The 23,557-nt window shown below is 36.8% G+C and overlaps 1 protein-coding gene across 1 annotated transcript in view; it reads right to left on the bottom strand.

Moving 5' to 3' along the window:
• The window catches only part of HSD17B4 (hydroxysteroid 17-beta dehydrogenase 4), a 98,289-nt gene that overhangs the window by 58,887 nt on the left and 15,845 nt on the right, over nt 1-23,557 (bottom strand). Inside the window, exons 3-8 of the mRNA XM_006078096.4 lie at nt 19,066-19,173; nt 8,690-8,749; nt 6,826-6,847; nt 6,672-6,718; nt 5,089-5,173; nt 3,771-3,958 (exon numbers count right to left, since the gene is read on the bottom strand). Of these exons, the coding sequence (XP_006078158.3) occupies nt 3,771-3,958; nt 5,089-5,173; nt 6,672-6,718; nt 6,826-6,847; nt 8,690-8,749; nt 19,066-19,173 (510 nt within the window). The remainder of the gene's footprint in view (nt 1-3,770; nt 3,959-5,088; nt 5,174-6,671; nt 6,719-6,825; nt 6,848-8,689; nt 8,750-19,065; nt 19,174-23,557) is intronic.

The following is a 23,557-nucleotide window of genomic DNA, read 5'->3' as shown; positions in this document are numbered from 1 at the left end:
AGTCTATAGAATAGGTGAACTGGTAGTTTCTTCAACAAATAATTGGCACTTTTTTAAAAGGAGAATGAACTATTACATGTTAAATGAAACTTAAGAGATACAATAACAAAATGCCTATGGGCTCTGTTTAGATCCTTGGGGAATAAACCAACTCTAAAAAGATCTGCCTGCCAATGCTGGAGACACAAGCGATGTGGGCTCTATCCCTGGGTCAGGAAGATTCCCTGGAGTAGGAAATGGCAACCCACTCCAGGACTCTTGCCTAGAAAATTCCATGGACAGAGGAGCCTGGTAGGCTACAGTCCATGGGGTAGCAAAGGGTCAGACATGACTGAGCAATTGAGTGCACACACACACACACACAGACCTCACAGTAACAAAATGCCTGTGAGCTTTGTTTAGATCTTTGTAGAACGAACTAACTCTAAGAAGATACTTTTTAGGTAACTGCTACTGTTAAGTTGCTTCAGTCATGTCCAACTCTGTGCTACCCCATAGATGGCAGCCCACCAGGCTCCTCTGTCCCTGGGATTCTCCAGGCAAGAATAATGGAGTGGGTTGCCATTTCCTTCTCCAATACATGAAAGGAAAAATGAAAGTGAAGTCGCTCAGTCGTGTCCAACTCTTAGCGACCCCATGGACTGCAGCCTACCAGGCTCCTCTGTCCATGAGATTTTCCAGGCAAGAGTACTGGAGTGGGGTGCCATTGCCTTCTCCGTTTAGGTAACTAGGAAGCTTTAATATAAACTTAGTATTAGACAATGTTAGTGAATTATTTTAGTGTGATATTGGCATTGTGGTTATAATGTCCATATCTGTTGGAGAGACACATTTCCAAGTATATATTAGGTGAGAATAATGCCTGAGATTTGCTTTGAAATATCACAGAGAAAATGGGAGAGGGTAAGAAAATAAGTCAATAAAATAAAAGCATTTTGAAATATGCCCAGAGCATTCTATTCTCCTTAACAAAGGCCTATCCTTAAGGGAAAGTATCAGAGCTTTAATTAGACTAGTGAAGCCCCTCTAGTCTCCTGTCTCAAATAAGGGGGGTGGGGGGTAAGGCTAAGAAACTCTTCTAAAAGTCAGTGTAAAAGGGCTTTGATCTTCTAAAAAAAATGAAGATGTAATTATAAGATTAGAGAACACACCCCCTCCCATTAATTTACAGTCACTTCAATAGGACTCCAGTATAACAACAGCAGATTACAACTGCTGCAAACATACACTCTTTAACAAAGAGTATCTAAGGAAACCCAAAGACAACAGGGTACACAAAAACAAGGACAAAGAGGAAAATGTAGTCTCTGTCACCACTAGCTACAGCAACCAATAAACACAATCTAACTCCTGGCCAGACAAACATAAAACCTCACAATAAAGTTCAATTTACCACACTTCCTATCTACTCCCTCAACACATCATGTTCAGTTTTCAGCAACAATTTCAAAGCCTGCTAAAAGACAGGAAAAGTACAGGCTGAAGAGACAAAGCAAGCATGAGAACCAGCCTCAACAGACTTCCCTGGCAGTTCAGTGGTTAAGACTCTGCACTTTCACTACAGAAGGCATGAGTTCAGTCCCTGATTAGGAAACCAAGATCCCACATGCCACACAGTGCAGCCAAAAAACAAAACAAAGCAGAACAACAAACCAGAGATATAGCCTCAAATATAGCAGAGATTTTGGAATTCTCAAACCAGGAATTTAAAATAACTGTAATTAACATGCTGAGGGCTCTAAGGGAAAAAAGTAGACAATTTATAAGAACAGGTAACTACTATAAGCAGACAGAAGGAAATGCTTTGGAAAAAAATCAAAAGGAAATGCTAAAAAGCAATGTAACATTCTGAAATGAAAAGAAGAATCAGTAAGCCTGAATATATGTTAACAGAAACTTCCCAAATTGACATGAAATACAAAGAGAAAAAAGAAGAAAAAAAAGAAGGGGAACAGAATATCAAAGAACTGTGGTATTGTATAATTATAAAAGATAAACAGGCACATAATGGGAATACCAGAAATGGAATAAAAAAAGAAAAAAAAAAAAAGGAAGAAGAAATAGTTGAAGCACTGATGGCTGAGAATTTTCCAAAGTTAATGACAGATACCAACCATAGATCCAGGAACCTCAGAGGATATCAAGTAGCATACAGCCAAAAGTCTACACCTATTATTATGCATACTATATTCAAACTGCAGAAAAACAAGGAGAAAACCTTATATAAAAGGTATATATATAAAAAAAGGTATATATATAAAAATATACCTTATGCATAAAGAAACAAGGATAGAATTATGTCAAACTCTCTTTCAAAAACCATGTTAGCAACAGAAGAGTGGAGTGAAATATTTCAAAGGCTGAAAGAAAAAAATTACCAACCCAGAATTCTGTAGCAGTGAAATTATGCTTCAAAAGTGAAAGAGATTAAGAGAAACATGTTACAGATTGCAAAAAAATATTTTGCAAAACACTTATCTGATAAAGAACTTGTTTCCAAAATCTGCAGGGAACTCTTAAAACTCAACAATAAGAAAACGAAGAATCCAATTTAAAAATGGGCAAAAGATATGAACAGATACATCACCAAAAAAGACAAATAAATGGCAAAGAAGCACAGGAAAAAATGTACATCATGTGTCATTAGGGAACTGAAAATTAAAACAATGAAATACCTTACATATTAGAAGAACTAAAATGCAAAAGACTAACAATAATAAATGCTGGCCAAGATGTGGAGCAACAAGATCTCTCACAGCCAGCCAGCGGCAATGAAGCATGATACAGTCATTTTGGAAGGCGGTTGGAAATTTCTTACTAAGCTAGTCTTACCATACAATCCAGCAATTATCCTCCTTAATATTTAACAAAATGAGTTGAAAACGTCACCCACACAAAAGCCTGCACATAAATGTTCACAGAAGCTTTATTCATAATTGTCAAAAATTGGAAATAATCAAAATATTTCTTGATAGGTGAATGAATAAACAAACTGAGGTACTTCCATACCATGTAATATTATTCAGTGATAAAAAGAAACTAGCTTCAATCCTCTCAGACATTTGAGAGAAAGAGGAGAGGGATGAAGAGATGGAACACAGGGGATTTTCCAGGAAGTGAAACCATTCTGTATGATCTGTGATGGTGGGTACATAACATTACATATTTGTGAAAACCTATGTGATTGGACAAACTAAAGAATGAGCCCTAAAGTAAACTGTAGGTAATATTGGGTTGGCCAAGAAGTTCACTCTGGTTTCTCCATCAGATGGTATGGAAAAACCGAAACAAACTTTTTGGCCAACCCAGTTAAGAAGGGATCAGTACTGGTCATCAGTTGTAACAAATGTAGTGCTCTGACATAGGATGTTAAAAATACGGGTAACTGTGTGGGAGGAGGAGTACATGAGCACTCTCTTTACTATCTGATCAATTCTTCTATAAATCATTCTAAAAAACAATCTGTTAATTTTTACATCAATTTTTTAAAATTATTATTACAAAACAGTAAGAATGCTATTACTTCATTCTGTTAAAAAAATATGTATGTCTACGTACACAGAAAGTTTACCTCAGTGTGTTAAAATTATGGGTCATTTTTTAATTTTTCCTATTTGTGCTTTCCTAAATTTTATATAATGAATGTAAATTACACATCATGCTTTTTTAAATTGAAAAGAAATTTTTTAGTTACTCAAAAAATTAAATACTTTGGCAAAGTTCATTCCACACAGATATGTGGAGAACAGCACTGAAAAATTTAAACTTACCTTCAGGCAAAATGCTTTCGGTCATCCGTGATCCAGCAGTAGGGGCAATAGTGTTACAGTGAATGTTGTTTTTCTTGCCTTCCACTGCAAGACAGTTCGAAAGGCCCAGAAGACCCAGTTTTGCAGCACAATAATTTGCTTGGCCAAAGTTGCCATATATTCCTGAAGCTGATGATGTCATGATGATTCTAAAAAGACAAATCAATCTCTCAACATCATCTTTTCTATGTTTTAATAATGTTGCGACTCTAAGCACTTTTTTCTCTTTTTCATTACTATTATACCTGTCAAAAGAAACTCTGTAAACTGGCATTAGGTTCTTAAAGTCACGATTCATATACCTAAATTAATAAGAAAAGTAATTTCTCAAAATTCAACTATAAGATTTTATTGTTTTAAAAAGAATCCCATAAAAAGAAAAAAAAAGGGATCCCTGGTCAGGAACAAATGAATTCAAGTGTAAGAATATATATTCATTATCTACTGAAAACAACAATAAGTATTTACAAACAAAAAATAAACTGCCAATTGACAAGTCAAAATCTTAGTAAGAAATATTAGATCATGAAATCCTAATTCTTTAGTCCTCATCACTTTGCTCCTTTCCCTGTCTGGATAATATTAAATGCCTCATATTAAAACAATACCATCTGAAAATCTGACCTAATCTTACTTACTCTACTTAGTAGAACAAGTAAAGTAAATCATTTTATCTACTTTCAGAAACTGCTAATATCAGGATACACCAGAAGTCTCCAATAAGAAAATACATCACAAGCAATTTACTTCTAGTAGATGTATGTGAACCCTAAGTTATAAGAATAGCCTTAAAAAAAAAAAATAAGAATAGCCTTTACATTAGAGTGCATGGAGCCACTTACTAGGTCTGTCACATCTGAGTCACACAGATGCAACTGTAAGAGTCCTACCATTCCTGGGCAATAAAGACTAACTCATGTCTGAGCAATGCCAACTACTCATCTCTCCCCAGTTGGTCACTGAACACACAAAATGATATTTTGGTTAGGGAATAAAGCACAGCTGAATCCTCCATGTTTGTACTGCTAAAATATCAGAAAATGGCAGGAAAATCATTAATAATGAAAAGTAGGAGGTAAAAAGAAATACAAAGTTGTCCAGCTCAGCTGATCCGTGACTGATGCCAATTTAATGGGGAAGCATGTGCCAAAACTATATTTAAAAAACCTGTGCATATCTGGAGGTATATTTTTCAATATCAAAACAATTCTTTTCCTCCATACACAAGAACCCACATACAACATCTCCAATCTCCCTTGACACCCACATACAACTCTACCTTCCAAACTTCTGTTTCTTCATGTGATCCCATGCTGCCCGGGTCACCAGGAATGAGCCCCGCAAATGAACTCTCTGGATTATGTCTAAAACAAGAAATTTTTATCATGAATGTTGTCAAAAATTAGATAGACATATCTCAGAATCAACATTAGCAATGATTTACTTATACAAAGATATTCTTTTTTATACCTAGCATTCAAAATCAACTACTGTCACATTGTACTCTGAGTGATCATTTTTGCTGTAGTCTCAATTATATATCCAATCAATAATTCATATCTATTTTGCCTATAAATTATGATCTGATTATTGCAACTTTATCACAAATACAATGCCATCTAAATATGATGCTTGTACACACATCTAAATACAATGTAATCTTTAATATATGCCTATTTTATACAAAAATTCATTAATACAAATACCCAAGAAATCTACATATGTAAATTGGGACTCAACACAAACATCAATTAAAGCATAATCAAAAATCATCCACTTTATCATCAAGAAATGTTTATAAAATGTTTATAATATCTCTTAATCCCTATTTTTACCAGGGTTTACTAAATGAGTTAAGAGTTGGAGGAAGGAGTGGAAGAGATGGAGGAAATAGGGGGAGGCAAAGAGGGAAAAAGAGAGAAAGAGATGCCTGCTTTTAGAAATGGCAATCTAATGAACAGAAAACTTGGAGGATGACTCAGATAGACAACTCTAGATTTAATTTTATCCTGATGAAGCCACTGCAGCCCATCAGAGTGCAAAGCAAAGCACCAAGGTAAGTCTCCTTTGCCAACAAAACTTGTCTTTCTCAGCTTCTCCTTTACTCAGTTATTACAAGGGAAGGGAAAACTAAAAGCCTGTCTTTGCTTAATTCTACATCACAGAGATAGCTTGCTTCTTCCAAAAGGACTTCTGGCAATCTTTGCCAGAAACACTGGGAAAGTGTTTCTTTAAACAATGACATAATTCACCTCAGTTACTACGTCTGCCACTGTCTCAGATTGTTTTAGTTCTGGTAGCTAATGAAAGTAAGGGCAAAAAAGAGAAAATATAGAAAAACATTTTTATAACAGTGACTGTTCACTATCTAAACTCAATTTTTCCAACATGACATTCCTAATGAAAAATTTTCCTACTTATTAGAAGTTTCAAAATTATATCTAGACTTTTCCCACCCAGTTTTCAGATTTCTATCATTTTTAGTGCCTCACTCTTCCACAGCCTTCTCTTGCTGTTGAAATAACAATTATACAGCCAAACACATAAAAGGCTGTTAAAAATAACAATACTGTAAGAAAATGCTGACAATCTCTCAGAGACAAAAAAAAAAAAAGATGAAAAGCACAAAAACTTTTTAGATAACCTTTGCCAACAGATTTTAATTTTTTTTAATTTTTTGAATGTTTAAAAAAAGGTTACTCCCAAATGTTCATCATTTTCAGTCATGAAGCTTATTCATCACTTACATTAGTAGAAGGAAGAATAGGAAGAAGCAAGATTTTCCTTAAGTGTGTACGTGCATCAAGTATTAGACAGCTAAATGGATAAGTATGTTCCATAGAGAATATTAAAACATCTTACCCCAGTCTTCATCACTTATTCTACTAAATGAACGGTCCCTCAGAATCCTAAAAATTGATATTATATTTGTTGAGATGAAAAAGTAAACACTAAAAAAAAAAAAAAAACTTTGCAAATACATTACTTTATTGGAAATGAAAAAAGAAATACTCACCCAGCATTGTTGATCACAATATCTACAATATAAAAACATACAAGTCACATATATAAAAGCAAGCATATTAATTTACATTTGCTTAAAACTCACATTTCTTTCAAAAGTGTTTTTCTCCTCATGGGTAAGTAGATATAATAAGCAACAAGTGCTAGCAAAACAAAATTTTATACCTATAGCAAAAAAAATCTGGTTCACAAATGCATAAGAATCACATTATATTAGTGCTTTCCTTTCAAACCTACATATCTAAAAATTTTTTAGATTTTTCCATCTCTACCTTCTGCCAAAATTCTATGAATTTATTTACAGAATTAGCAGTCACATAACTTAAGTTCTTAGAACTCAGCAGTAATCATAAGCCATCCCTCAAGCAACTTCAAAATTCACAGGGAAAGTTAAAAATTTAAAAAAATTTTCCTTGCCAATGAAAAGTCAAAAGCGAAACCATTAGAATTAGAAAATGACAGCCTATGTGAATACACAATTGCATCCTCACTATAAAAAGAAAGGGATTGTTTTTTAAGGTTCAACCATCATCTTGTGGCTATCTTCATTTTATGACTTCAAATCTTTAGAGCTTCTATCCCTGTGTCAGACAATATGTGAACATGTCTCACACAAACTCAACCAAACATAGCTAGAAAAAATATATATGGTAGACCAAAAAAAGGGAAGGTGAACACATTCAAACTATAAAAATCAACATTTTTCAGACTAGAAACATGTTGGGTAGTTCCTCCAGTAATTCAATAACCTTTTACAATGTATGGGATTAAATTAGGAAGATTAAACAATGTATTGAAATATTTCTTAAAAATGAACTTTTATATAATTCATCTTAATTTGCAAGATACAGAATCACTCCAGGCAAGAGTACTGGAGTGGGTTGCCATTTCCTTCTCCAGGGGATCTTCCCAACCTAGGGATCGATCCCAGGTCTCCCATATTGCAGGCAGATGCTTTGCCATCTGAGCCACCAGGGAAGCCCCTATAATTACTTAGTAACTATTAAATAAGTGTTATAATAATTTAATCATACCTCTGATATACATGGAGAAGGAAATGTCACCCCACTCCAGTACTCTTGCCGGGAAAATCCCATGGACAGAGGAGCCTGGTGGGCTACCGTCCATGGGGTTCCAAAAAGTCAGACACGACTGAGCGACTTCCCTTTCACTTTTCACTTTCATGCATTGGAGAAGGAAATGGCAACCCACTCCATTGTTCTCGCCTGGAGAATCCCAGGGACGGGGGAGCCTGGTGGGCTGCCGTCTATGGAGTCACACAGAGTAGGACACGACTGAAGTGACTTAGCAGCTGATATACATGCCTGGAAAATCCCATGGATGGAGGAGCCTGGTAGGCTACAGTCCATGGGGTCACAAAGAGTTGGACACAACTGAGCGACTTCTCTTTCGTTCTTTCTTTCTTTCTTTCTGATATACATATATAATCATACCCCCAATATTGAGGGTATAATTAAATTATTATAATATCTTTAATAGTTATTAAATACTTATATAATCATGTAAATTACTGTATATTATATATGTATTTTTATATATTGGGGATATGATTAAATTACTATTAAAAAGAAACTTGGAGAATGCTTTTAAGTTTTTCTAAAGGCCCTTAAAATACAAAAAACAAACAACCAATTCAACACATGCATGCATACAAACTGTCACCTCAAGCCCTTTGTGGAATAAGATTAGCATATGTTAAAAAATTAAATTTTAAAACAAACCTAAAAATTTGATTACCAAGAAAGAGTTTTTAGCAAACAAAAGTAAAATAAAAAATAATTCATTAGAAAGGTAGAAGCTGCTCTGTGAGTACCATAAATGCAAAGAAACATCACCTATTCTTCCAAAAGCATCCAGTGCTGTCTTCACAATCTTCTCCCCTTCTTCCACTGAATCTGAAGGAAAGGAAAATTAGGACAAAACTTCAGTAATAATCTTCACAAATGACTTCTAAATTCTGTGGATCAGAGTACATGACAGATACAATTCATTCAACAGAATTCATTTCCAGGAAAAATACATTTATATTGTAGGCACATACTAACTAAAATATAGATGATCTATATTACAAAAGAAATTTAGTTTCTAAGACAATTCTTTAACCTACAAAAAAAAAAAAAAGGAGCTGGGTAAATAACAAGCATTTGACAAATAATATCAAAGACAGCACTGTCTAATAGAGCTTTGTCTTATGAAAATGAAATGTCCCTATTTCTGCACTGTCTAATACAGTAGCCATGAACCACATGTGGCTACTGGGCACTTGAAATGTGGCTAGGATGACAAATGATTATTATTTCATTGCTATTGAATTTTAAGTTGTCACATAGGACTTCTCCTTAAGGATGCAAATGAGAATTTGAGAGGGAGGGAAAGAGGAGTGTATTTAATTTGAAAAAGCATGGCCAAGTGTATATGACTACATTTGGAAAACAAACCTATTGTTTTTGTAATGTTGTTGTTGCTTAGTTGCTAAGTTGTGTCCAACTCTTGAGACCCTGCGGAGCCCACCAGGTTCCTCCGTCCATGGGATTTCCCAGGCAAGAATACTGGAGTGGGTTGCCATTTCCTCCTCCAGGGGATCTTCCCGACGCAGGTATCAAACCCACGTCTCGTGCATTGCAGGTGGATTCTTTACCACTGAGCCACTAAGGAAGCCTGTTTTTATAATGTAATACTAACCACAAAAGGCAAAGCTCAATGAATTATTATGGCCTTGTTATTTTCTGCTAATCAGCCCAGGAGAAGGGCTGATATCATCAGAGCTGTGTCTCAAATGGTCAGCTGTCAACTCAACATCACTAGTGTTTTTTCTACTTTCTCTGCAGTCACAGGAGGAGCCAGGGCCCTTCTCTGAGGCCCATACAGTCCTGAGTTAGGTCTTCCAAAAAGAGACGCTCACTTAAAAGGTAGAAAAGTAGGAGACTGCAGGGGCAGGCAGTCTCATGAGGAGCTGCAGACGTGACACTGGCAGCACATGCAGGCAGGCTCTTGAGAACCACCCGCCACAGGCTGAGATGGTCTCCTACAGTCTCCCTGACATGCACCAGCCCAGACCTTCCAATGGTAAGTGTCTAACTCTCTGTACAAAACCCCTCACTCTGGGAAAACCGAGAGGGGCTTCTGTTTTCCTGACTGAATCCTGACTATTATACTTTGTATATCAAAACTGAGGGGTGGAGAGAAGAGTCTGAAATTTTTATCTTTAAAAATTAGGTTCTAAAACCCCAGAATTTTTTTTCTAAAGATGAAAACACTTTTCTAGACTCTCAAAGCAGAAATAAGATACTAAAATATCTGTCTCATTATTCCCTTGAGCACAAAAAACAAACCATATCCTATCTTCTTCTCTCTAAAATTTCAAAATAAAGACATAGGCAATTTAATTTTCTTCCTGGCCCACAAAAACAATCTAATTTGCAGAAAAGTCACTAAACACTAGCTTTTTAAAAGTAAATCTATTCAAGAAGATTCCTTACAAATACTATTAGAATCAGACGGTCCTAAGATGGCAGAGGAATAGGACAGGGAGACCACTTTCTCCCACACAAATTCATCAAAAGATCATTTGAACACTGAGCAAATTCCACAAAACAACTTATGAACGCTGGCAGAGGACACCAGGCACCCAGAAAGGCAGCCATTGTCTTCAAAAGGAGGAAGGACAAAATATAAAAGATAAAAAGAGAGACAAAAGAGTTAGGGACAGAGACCCGTCCCAGGGAGGGAGTCGTGAAAGAGGAGAAGTTTCCAAACACCAGGAAACCCTCACACTGGTGGGTCTGTGGGGGAGTTTTGGAATCTCAGAAGGCAACATAACCAGGAGGGAAAATAAACAAACAAATAAATAAAACCCACAGATTACATGCCTAACCACAACTCCCAGTGGAGAAGTAGCGCAGGAGCTCACATCTGCCACCAGCAAGCGGGGGCTGAACAGGGAGGTGCAGGCTGCATTGCTTAGGGTAAGGACTGGGCCTGAATGCCCTGAGGACAATCTGAGGAAGCTAATGTGAGATAGCAACCCAAACTGTGGGATAGCCAGAGAGAGAGGAAAAAAAGAGAGAGAGAGAAAGAACTTTCCCGCGAAAAGCTCTAACCTAAGGCACTGCCAGCCCACTCACGGAACAAAGGACTGAGCTAATACCAGAGGAGAGCTAGCCCGCTGCCCAACAGCCCATCCCCCGCTGGAGGCAGAGAGGCAGGCAGGCGACAGCCAGAGCCAGAAAAGGGCATCCTCTACCAAACTGCGAGCAGGCTCCCAGTCGTTAACCAAGTCTTCCTGGGATCCTGGATGGCTGACATCCACCAGGAGGGTCGCAGCCAGAGATCAGCTCCCCAGAGGACACACAAAGCACACCTGAGACGTGCTCCCACTGGACACTCAGGAAACCAAGCGGCTGGGACGGGGAGGTGATAAGACGCACCACACACCTGGGGACAGTGCACCCGCCAAGCACCTGGTCACCTGAGCTGCTCGGACCTGGGAAGGGCACAAAACACAGGCCCAACCGAGTGTGCCTTTGTGGAGTACCCGAGAACCTGAACCTGAGCGGCTTAGACCTGGGAAGTGCATGTAACCCAAGACCTGCTTTAGACAGTTCCCCTGAAGAGCAATCTGGAGCCTAGGCAGTGTAGACTGGGAAAGCACACACGCTGTGAGCGGGGGCAAACCCAGTGCGGCCGAGACACTGCGAGCACTCCCCACACACGCCAGTGATATTTGTTTGCATTGTTCCTCCCTCCCCACAACACAACTGAAAAAGTGAGCCTTATAAATAAGTGACCACCTTCGCCCCCTTGCGTCAGAGCAGAAATTAGACACTAAAGAGACTTGCAAACAGAAGAAGCCAAAATAAACAGAGGGAACCGCTTTTGAAGTGACAGGTGCAACAGATTAAAACCCTGTAGTTAGCACTGACTACATTGGAAGGGGCCTATAGACCTTGAGAAGTATAAGCTGGAACAAGGAACTATCTCAAACTGAACTGACCCCACACTGCCTGCAACAGCTCCAGAGAAATTCCTAGATATATTTTACTATTATCATTTTTTAAATTTTTAAGTCCTTTATTACTCATTTAATTTTCATTTTTATAACCTATTACCTTGCAAAAAAAAAAAAGATCCTTTTTTAAAGCAAATTTCATATATACTTTTTATAATTTTTGTGTTTTGTTTTTTTAATATTGTATTTTTGAGAGCCTAACCTCTACTCTAGATTTTTAATCTTTGCTTTTTGGTATTTGTTATCAATTTTGTACCTTTCAGAATCCAATCTTCAGTACCCATTTTTACTTGGGAGCGAGATTACTGGCTTGATTGCTCTCTCCCTCTTTTGACTCTCCTTTTCTCCCCCCGGTCACCTCTGTCTCCTCCCTCCCCCTTCTCTTCTCTACCCAACTCTGTGAGTCTCTTTGGGTATTCTGGGCTGTGGAGAACACTTAGGGAACTGATTACTGGCTAGATCTGTCTCTCTCCTTTTGACTCCCCCTCCTCTCCTCCTGGTCACCTCTATCTCTTCCCTCCCTGTTCTCTTCTCTATGGAACTCTGTGAACCTTTCTGGGTGTTCCAAGCTGTGGAGAGCACACAGGGATTTGATTACTGGCTAAACTGCTCTCTCCCTTTTTGATTCCCCCTCTTCTCCTCCTGGTCACCTCTATCTCCCTCCTCCCTCTTCTCTTCTCCATGTAACTCTGCGAACCTCTCTGGATGTCCCTCACTGTGGAGAATCTTCTCTCCATTAACCTAGATGTTTTATTATCAGTACTGTATGGATGGAGAAGTCTTGAGACTACTGTAAGAATAAGACTGAAAACTAGAGGCAGGAGGCTTAAGTCCAAAACCTGAGAACACCAGAAAACTTCTGACTCCAGGGAACATTAAAAGATAAGAGCTCATCCAAAAGCCTCCACACCTACACTGAAACCAAGCCCCACCCAAGAGCCAACAACAAGATGTCCAGAGCAAGACATACCACGCTAATTCTCCAGCAACACAGGAACATAGCCCTGAGCTTTAATATGCAGGCTGCCAAAAGTCACACCAAACCCACAGACACCTCAAAACTCACTACTGAACACTTCATTGCACTCCAGAGAGAAGAGATCCAGCTCCACCCACCAGAACACGGACACAAGCTTCCCTAACCAGGAAACCTAGACAACCCACTCATCCAACCCCACCCACAGGGAGGAACCTCCACAATAAAGAGGAACCACAAACTTCCAGCCTACAGAAAGGCCACCCCAAACACAACAATCTAAACAAGATGAAAAGGAACAGAAATATTCAGCAGGTAAAGGAACATGATAAATGCCCACCAAACCAAACAAAAGAGGAGGAAACAGGGAGTCTACCTGAAAAAGAATTCAGAATAATGATAGTAAAAATGATCCAAAATCTTGAAAACAAAACAGAGTTACAGATAGTCTGGAGACAAGGATTGAGAAGATGCAAAAAATGTTTAACAAGGACCTAGGAGAAATAAAAAAGAGTCAATCAATAATGTATAATGCAATAACAGATCAAAAACACTCTGGAGGGAACCAACAGTAGAATAACTGAGGCAGAAGATAGGATAAGTGAGGTGGAAGATAGAATGCTGGAAATAAATGAAGCAGAGAGGAAAAAAGAAAAAAAGCATTAAAAGAAACAAGGACAACATCAGAGACCTCTAGGACAATGTCAAATGCCCCAACATTCGAATCACAGGAGTCGCAAAAGAAGACAAAAAGAAAGGCCATGAGGTAATACTGGAGGAGATAATAGTTGAAAACTTCCCTAAAATGGGTAAGGAAATAGCCATCCAAGTCCAAGAAACTCGGAGAGTCCCAAACAGGATAAACCCAAGGCAAAAAACCCCAAGACAATTTGTTAATCAAATTAACAAAGATCAAACACAAATAACAAATATTAAAAGCAGCAAGGGAAAAACAACAAATAACACACAAGGGGATTCCCATAAGGATCAGCTGTTGATCTTTCAATAGAAACTCTTCAGGCCAGAAGGGAATGGCAGGACATATATAAAGTGATGAAAGAGAAAAATCTACAACCCAGATCACTGTACCCAGCAAGGATCTCATTCAAATATGAAGGAAAAATCAAAAGCTTTACAGACAAGCAAAAGCTCAGAGAATTCAGCAACACCAAATCAGCTCTCCAACAAATGCTAAAAGATCTTACAGAAAAAGTGTATAAACTCAAACCCAAAACAACAAAGTAAATAGCAACGGGATCATACTTGTCAATAATTACCTTAAATGTAAATGGGTTGAATGCCCCAACCAAAAGACAAAGACTGGCTGAATGGATAAAAAAATAAGACTCCTATATATGCTGTCTACAAGAGACCCACCTCAAAACAGGGGACACATACAGAGTGAAAATGAAGGGCTGAAAAAAGATATTTCACGCAAATGGAGACCAAAAGAAAGCAGGAGTAGCAATATTCATATCAGATAAAATAGACTTTGAAATAAAGGCTGTGAAAAGAGGCAAAGAAGGACACTACATAATGATCAAAGGATCAATCCAAGAAGATATAACAATTATAAATATATATGCACCCAACATAGGAGCACCACAATATGTAAGACAAATGCTAACAAGTGTGAAAGGGGAAATTAACAATAACACAATAATAGTGGGAGACTTAATACCCCACTCACACCTATGGATAGATCAACTAAACATAAAATTAGCAAGGAAACACAAACTTTAAATGATACAATGGACCAGTTAGACCTAACTGATATGTAGAGGGCATTTTACCCCAAAACAATGAATTTCACCTTTTTCTCAAGTGCACACGGAACCTTCTCCAGGATAGATCACATCCTGGGCCATAAATCGAGCATTGGTAAATTCAAAAAAGTTGAAATCATTCCAAGCATCTTTTCTGATCACAATGCATTAAGATTAGCTGTCAACTACAGGAAAAAAACTATTAAAAATACCAACATATGGAGGCTAACCAACACAATTCTGAATAACCAACAAATCACAGAAGAAATCAAAAAAGAAATCAAAATATGCATAAAAACGAATGAAAATGAAAACACAACAACCCAAAACCTATGAGACTCAGTAAAAGCAGTGCTAAGGGGAAGGTTCATAACAATACAAGCTTATCTCAAGAAACAAGAGAAAAATCAAATAAATAACCTAACTCTACACCTAAAGCAACTAGAAAAGGAAAAAAGGAAGAACCCCAGGGCTAGTATAAAGAAAAAAATCATAAAACTTAGGGAAAAAATAAATGAAAAAGAAACAAAACCATAGCAAAAATCAACAAAGTTAAAAGTTGGTTCTTTGAGAAGATAAATAAAATAGACAAACCATTAGCCAGACTCATGAAGGAAAAAAGGGAGAAGAATTAAATCAACAAAATTAGAAATGAAAATGGAGAAATCACAACAGACAACACAGAAATACAAAGGATCATAAGAGACTACTATCAGTAACTATATGCCAATAAAATGGACAACTTGGAAGAAATGGAAAAATTCTTAGAAAAGTATAACTTTCTAAAACTGAGCCAGAAAGAAACAGAAAATCTTAACAGGCCCATCACAAGCACAGAAATCAAAACTGTAATCAGAAATCTTCCAGCAAACAAAAGCCCAGGACCAGACGGCTTCACAGCTGAATTCTACCAAAAATTTAGAGAACAGCTAACACCTATCCTACTCAAAGTCTTCCAGAAAACTACAGAGGAAGGTAAACTTCCAAACTCATTCTATGAGGCCACCATCACCCTAATACCAAAACCAGACAAAGATGCCACAAAAAAAGAAAACTACAGGCCAATATCACTGATGAACACGGATGCAAAAATCCTTAAATTCTAGCAAACAGAATCCAACAACATATTAAAAAGATCATACATCATGGCCAAGTGGGCTTTATCCAAGGGATGCAAGGATTCTCTAATATCTGCAAATCAATCAATGTGATACACCACATTAACAAACTGAAAGATAAAAACCATATGATTATCTCAATAGATGCAGAGAAAGCCTTTGACAAAATTCAACATCCATTTATGATAAAGCAGGATTAGAAGGAACATACCTCAACATAATAAAAGCTATATATGATAAACCCACAACAAACATTATCCTCAATGGTGAAAAAATTGAAAGCATTTCCCCTAAAGTCAGGAACAAGATAAGGGTGCCCACTCTCACCACTACTATTCAACATAGTTTTGGAAGTTTTAGCCACAGCAATCAGAGCCGAAAAAGAAATAAAAGGAATCCATATTGGAAAAGAAGTAAAACTATCACTGTTTGAAGATGACATGATCCTCTACATAGAAAACCCTAAAGACTCCACCAGAAAATTACTACAGCTCATCAATAAATATAGTAAAGTTTCAGGATATAAAATTAATACACAGAAATCCCTTGCATTCCTATACACTAACAATGAGAAAACAGAAAGAGAAATTAAGGAAACAATTTCATTCACCATTGCAACGAAAAGAATAAAATACTTAGGAATAAATCTACCTAAAGAAACAAAAGACCTATATATAGAAAACTATAAAACACTGATGAAAGAAATCAAAGATGACACAAATAGAAGGAGAAATTTACCATGTTCATGGATATGAAGAATCAATATAGTGAAAATGAGTATACTACCCAAAGCAATCTATAGATTCAATGCAATCCCTATCAAACTACCAATGGTATTTTTCAGATAACTAGAACAAATAATTTCACAATTTGTATGGAAATACAAAAAGCCTCGAATAGCCAAAGCAATCTTGAGAAACCAAAGCAATCTTGAGAAACAAGAATGGAACTGGAGGAATCAACCTGCCTAACTTCAGGCTATACTACAAATCTACAGTCATCAAGACAGTATGGTACTGGCACAAAGACAGAAATATAAATCAATGGAACAAAATAGAAAGCCCAGGGATAAATCCAAACACCTATGGACCCTTTATCTTTGACAAAGGAGGCAAGAATATACAATGGAGAAAAGACAATCTCTTTAACAAGTGGTGCTGGGAAAACTGGTCAACCACTTGTAAAAGAATGAAACTAGAACACTTTCTAACACCATACACAAAAATAAACTCAAAATGGATTAAAGATCTAAATGTAAGACCAGAAACTATAAAACTCCTAGAGGGGAAAAAAAAAAACTCCTAGAGGAAAACATAGGCAAAACACTCTCTGACATAAATCACAGCAGGGTCCTCTATGACCCACCTCCCAGAATAATGGAAATAAAAGCAAAAATAAACAAATGGGACCTAATTAAACTTAAAAGCTTTTGCACAACGCAGTAAACTATAAACAAGGTGAAAAGACAGCCTTCAGAATGGGAGAAAATAATAGCAAACGAACCAATGGACAAAGAATTAATCTAAAAAATATACTAGCAGCTCATACAGCTCAATACCAGAAAAACAAACAACCCAATCAAAAAAATGGGCCAAAGAACTAAACAGACATTTCTCCAAAGACATATAGATGGCTAACAAACACATGAAAAAATGTTCAACATCACTCATTATCAGAGAAATTCAAATCAAAACCACAATGAGGTATCATCTCACACCAGTCAAAATGGCTGCTATCAAAAAGTCTACAAACAATAAATGTTGGAGAAGGTGTGGAGAAAAGGGAACCCTCTTACACTGTTGGTGGGAATGCAAACTAGTACAACCACTATGGAGAACAGTGTGGAGATTCTTTACAAAACTGGAAATTTAACTGCCATATGACCCAGCAATCCCACTGCTGGGCATACACACCAAGGAAACCAGAATTGAAAGAGACACATGTATCCCAATGTTCATCGCAGCACTGTTTACAATAGCCAGGACATGAAAGCAACCTAGATGTCCGTTGGCAGACGAATGGATAGGAAAGCTGTGGTACATATACACAATGGAATATTACTCAACTATTAAAAAGAATGCATTTGAATCAGTTCTAGTGAGGTGGATGAAACTGGAGCCTATTATACAGAGTGAAGTCAGTCAGAAAGAAAAACACCAATACAGTATACTAACACATATATATGGAATTTAGAAAGATGGTAACAATGACCCTATATGTGAGACAGCAAAAGAGACACAGATGTATAATAAAGCCTTTTGGACTCTGTGGGAAAAGGCGAGGGTGGGAGGATTTGACAGAATAGCATTGAAACATGTATATTATCATATGTGAAACAGATCGCCAGTTCAGGTTCGATGCATGGGACAGGGTGCTCAGGACTGGTGTACTGAGATGACCCTGAGGGATGGGATGGGGAGTGAGGTGGGAAGGGGGTTCAGGATGGGGAACACATGTACACCCATACATGACATGGTTGATTCATGTCAATGTATGGCAAAAACCACTACAATACTGTAAAGTAATTAGCCTGAAATTAAAATAAATAAATTAATTTAAGACAAAACAAAACAAATAATATTAGAATCAATGTATCAAACATAAAGGCTGTATTTGCTGTTTTTCATGACTTTTTTCTTTATTCTTAATGCCTACTTTTGACTCTTAAGTTTTTATAAAGATAAGAAAGTTACATATAGCAATGATTTCCTATGCAGAATGGAATATGAAAGCTGGGTGCAGAATGGAATATGAAAGCTGGGTACAGAATTGGGGCATTTCACTTCTTACACTATATTACTTTAAGAAATACAAAAGAAATTTTTTTTAAGAATTTAATATAATTCTGTAGAAATATAAGAGATGTTTTAGCTTTTAAAAACAAGAGTAAGGACTTCCTTGGGGGTCCAGTGGCTAAGACTCTGAGCTCCCAATGCAGAAGGCCCAGGTTCAATCCCTAGTCAGGAAACGAGATCCCACAAGCTGCAACCAAGTCCAAGTACAGTCACAAGAGCATATTTATATCCACATTTACAGCAATGTACTGTATCATTATATCATATCATGATATAATGTTCTCTTATATCATGAGTTATATCATGTGCTCTTTACTAAAAACACTAAATAAACAACTGAATAAAATTCAGACTTATGAAATAATCTACATCAAAAAAAATCTCACATATAAAATCTGTTGCTAAACATCTTTGGCAGACTTAGATAAAATCTAATTTCATAATTACACTGGAATGCTGAGATATTTGCTAAGTGATTTATTAACATAAGAAATAGCATTAGTTGAGGAAAAATAAAAGAAACAGTATAATTTTCTCAAATACCATACCATAGTTAGCCACTGCTTTTCCACCTTTCCTTCTTATTTCTTCAACAACCTTATCAGCAGCTAAGGAGCCTTTGCCAACTCCTGTGAAGTCCCCTCCTAGGTCATTCACTGCAATGCAAAAATAAACAAATAAGAATTCAGTTCTAGACATTAAAAAATACGAGGTGGAATGAAATTATATTATTAGCATATGTTTTCAGTAATCTTCCTAATTCCCTCCTACTGTATTTCCATCCTACTGAAGACACCATGATATATGTACTTTCAAAACATGTCTTTGTTTTTAAATATAGACATGAAGCAGTGAAAAGATTTAAACACAGGTTCATGCCATGAAATTTTTAACTGTGCAATGCTTCTCTTTTGGAAAGCAAAAGACTGATTCAACCCATTTTTAGAAAAAAAAAGGAAAAGAAAAAAAAGATCACTTTTAAGAGTAAACACAGAGGAAAACAGTATGGACATCCTTCAAAAAAAATTAAAAATAGAACTGCCATATGATCCAGCAATCCCACTTCCGGGTATTTATTCAAAAGAATTGAAATCAGGAACTGAAGAGATAACAGAACTCCAGTGTTCAATGCAGCACTATTACGATAGCCAAGATGTGCAAACAATCTAAATATCAATTGACAGACAAAATGGATAAAGAAGAAGTGGCACATACTACAATGTACTATTATTTAGCCTCTAAAAAAAAGAAGGAAATTTTTCAATATGTAACAACATGGATAAACCCTGAAGATGATAAGGTAACCCAGTCACAGAAGGCCAAATACTGCATGATTGTATTTAAAATGGTCAAACTCATAGAATCAGAGAGTAGAATAGTGGTTGCAGAGATTAGCAGGAGGAGAAAATGGGGAGTTGCTAATCAGTGGGCATAAAATTTCAATAATGCAAGATGAAAATGTTCTAAAGATCTTATCTGCTGTACACATAATGCCTATAGTTAATAATGCTCTATTATACACTTAAAAATTTCTTAAAAGGGTAGATCTCATATTAAGAGTCTTATCACAACTGAAAAAAAGAAAAGAAAGGTTAAATACATAATGTGACATATTTTCCCCATGTCAAGAAAGCCATTTACAGCAATGGTGATAAAGAACAAGCATATTAAATTCACACTGGTGAATTTTTATAAAACATAATATGTCATGGTCTACCAAAAAAGAAACAAAACTATTTATTGGAAAAGGTCAAAAACTATGCACACAACTAACATGTGTTCGGTCACTAATTTATACCATATATGTAATCTATATGTTTCCCTAGTGGCTCAGATAGTAAAGAATCTGCCTACAATGCAGGAGAATAGTTTTGATCCCTGGGTTGGACAGATCCCTTGGAGAAGGGAATGGCTACCCACTCCAGTATTCTTGCCTGGAAAATTTCATGGACAGAGGAGCCTAGCCAGCTACAGTCCATGGGAGTCAGGAAGAGTTGGACACAATTGAGTGACTTTCATTACACTTTTACATCTTCCTGTATATATAGACACAAACATTAAATGAACATTTACCATTTGCAAGGAAATGTATAAGAATGGTGCCTATCCTCAAAGAGTTTATAATGTACTGAAAGTTAAGTATGTGGTAACTACACTAATGCATTAATTGTATCATAAGTATATAAAGGCAACATAACTAAATAATGTGATAACAAAGGTAATTTACACAATCATTCAAGGTTGAATTTACAAAATAACATGCAAAAACAAATGAAAAGATAAACAATGTGTCAGTCACTCAGTCATGTCCAACTCTTTGCAACTCCATGAACTGTAGCCCACTAGGCTCCTCTGTCCATGGAATTCTCCAGCCAAGAATACTGGAGTGGGTTGCCATTTCCTTCTCCAGGGTATCTTCCTGACCCAGGGATTGAACCTGGGTCTCCTGCATCACAGGCAGATTCCCTACCATCTGAGCCACAGTAGATCGATGCCAAACATCTTGGAAAAAACAGAACTTAAGACAAATACTGGGGACAAAGAATTAACTTGCATTGCAAAGTGATCATTTTTGTAGGGTTATTGCATAAACCATGAGGAATATAATAATTTAAAAATTACTAATTAATAATGGCATAGAGGTATAGGCTAAAATTTAAACTCTCCTAATATGATCAAATTGATGATTATCATACCTGAAAAAAAGTGCACATCTTTTTTTCTTTTGAAGTATAACTCTCTTATGCGGGAACTGGGGTGAGGGTCGCAACTGGAGTAGTGTAGTAAAAGGAGATAAAGGGCTGACTCAGAGAAAAACTAATCAAATGTGATTTTGTGCTTAAAGGAAATTAGTTTTTCAAAATGTGGACTGAGATATATTTTTTCTAACAATATAGTCTTATCAGTCTTATTGCAAATAAAAAAAGCTACAAAGACAAAAAATAATGGGGGAAAGGCTTACATTATCCCTCAGAGAATTTTTTTAAAATGTTAAGATTCTTAAGACTAAATTCCTATTAACTATTCATTATTTGAGTACAGTTACTTAAATAACAGGAAATAAACAATTAAAAAAAATCAAGATTTTGAAATATATAACTAACAGTCTTCTAAGACCCTTTTTACCCAAGCAAGGAAAAGTTCAAAAGCAAATTGAGGAAGACAATATTGAAGTAAAGAAAGAAATGTTCAATTGTGAAATGAAACACTATCCCCAAGTGTAAACTATTCCAAGTGCAATCAAAGGTAAACATTGGAGCCTAAATACATAATTACTGAGATCAATGATCAATGCAGTGAAACAGTATCAAAATAGATTTATTCAAGACAAGTATTCACTTCAGAGGACAAATTTAACACTGACCCTACTCAGTTACCCTACCAGAGCTAATTCACAGGAATTACAGCCTTAACTAGAAAAGCACTGATTACACACTGAAGGGCTTAGCCAGCAGCAACATTAAAAGATTGTTTGTAAATAAAGAGAAATGTACTTATACTATGTGGCCCTGTCATCACTTATATATATGACTAATATTCCAGTGGAAAAAGTTGGCTTAAAGCTCAACATTCAGAAAACAAAGATCATGGCATCTGGTCCCATCACTTCATGGGAAACAGATGAGGAAACAGTGGAAACAGTGTCAGACTTTACTTTTGGGGGTTCCAAAATCACTGCAGATCATGATTGCAGCCATGAAATTAAAAGACACTTACTCCTTGGAAGGAAAGTTATGACCAACCTAGATAGCATATTTAAAAGCAGAGACATTACCTTGCCAACAAAGGTCCGTCTAGTCAAGACTATGGTTTTTCCAGTGGTCATGTATGGATGTGAAAGTTGGACTGTGAAGAAAGCTGAGCGCCGAAGAATTGATGCTTTTGAACTGTGGTGTTGAAGAAGACTCTTGAGAGTCCCTTGGACTGCAAGGAGATCCAACCAGTCCATTCTAAAGGAGATCAGCCCTGGGTGTTCATTGGAGGGAATGATACTAAAGCTGAAACTCCAATACTTTGGCCACCTCATGTGAAGAGTTGATTCATTGGAAAGACTCTGATGCTGGGAGGAATTGGGGGCAGGAGGAGAAGGGGACAACAGAAGATGAGATGGCTGGATGGCATCACCGACTCGATGGACATGAGTTTGAGTAAACTCCAGGAGTTGGTGATGGACAGGGAGGCCTGGCATGCTGTGATTCATGGGGTCGCAAAGAGTCGGACATGACTGAGCGACTGAACTGAACTGAATATTCCAATTATAACAATATTTTAAAATATCCCTACCGCCTACTGTTAAAGACACATCTGGAGGAGAAGGGGACGACAGAGGATGAGATGGTGGATGACATCACTGACTCAATGGACTTGAGTTTGAGTAAACTCCGGAGTTGGCAATGGACAGGGAGGCTTGGAGTGCTGAAGTCCATGGGGTTGCAAAGAGTCAGACATGACTGAGCAACTGAACTGAACTGACCGAATATTCCAATTATAACAATATTTAAGATATCCCTACCACCTACTGTTAAAGACACAACTTTGTACATTGCTGCATTTGAGCTCCATACAGTTTTCTAGGAGTTTGGCAGGAACAGTTGTTCCTATTTTTACAGAAGAAGAAAGAGTTTAGGAAAAGTTAGGTAACTTGTTCCAGGCTCCAAGGCTGTATGAAATAGCAAAATTCATACAAGAACCTGGACCCACCACAATACCACTCTGCTCCTCTAATGCTGTGAACAAGTTTCTTTTATCCTAATTATTTCCTTAAAAAAAAAATCATGCTTGCTTGGAGAGAATACAGAAGAAACAATAAATCAGCCACCTCACTCAAACAGCTTCAAAATACACAGTATTTTTACTACCTATTGGTAAGATTATGATAGTTAAAGGATAGAGTCTTTTCAGCTAACACCATCAAATATCCCCAAAAGTGATATATTTGTAAATCCTCCATATAAAATCCAGCTTATAGCTCTGAAGAGTTTTTTGTTTTTTTCTTTTTTAAGATGTAAAATCTTTTGCCTATTTCCATCATTTTAAATA

Source organism: Bubalus bubalis, chromosome 9 (genome assembly GCF_019923935.1).
Source record: "Bubalus bubalis isolate 160015118507 breed Murrah chromosome 9, NDDB_SH_1, whole genome shotgun sequence".
NCBI lineage: Eukaryota > Metazoa > Chordata > Mammalia > Artiodactyla > Bovidae > Bubalus > Bubalus bubalis.
The sequence above is the reverse complement of the archived record's forward strand: the minus strand, read 5'-3'. Positions and strand labels throughout refer to the sequence as shown.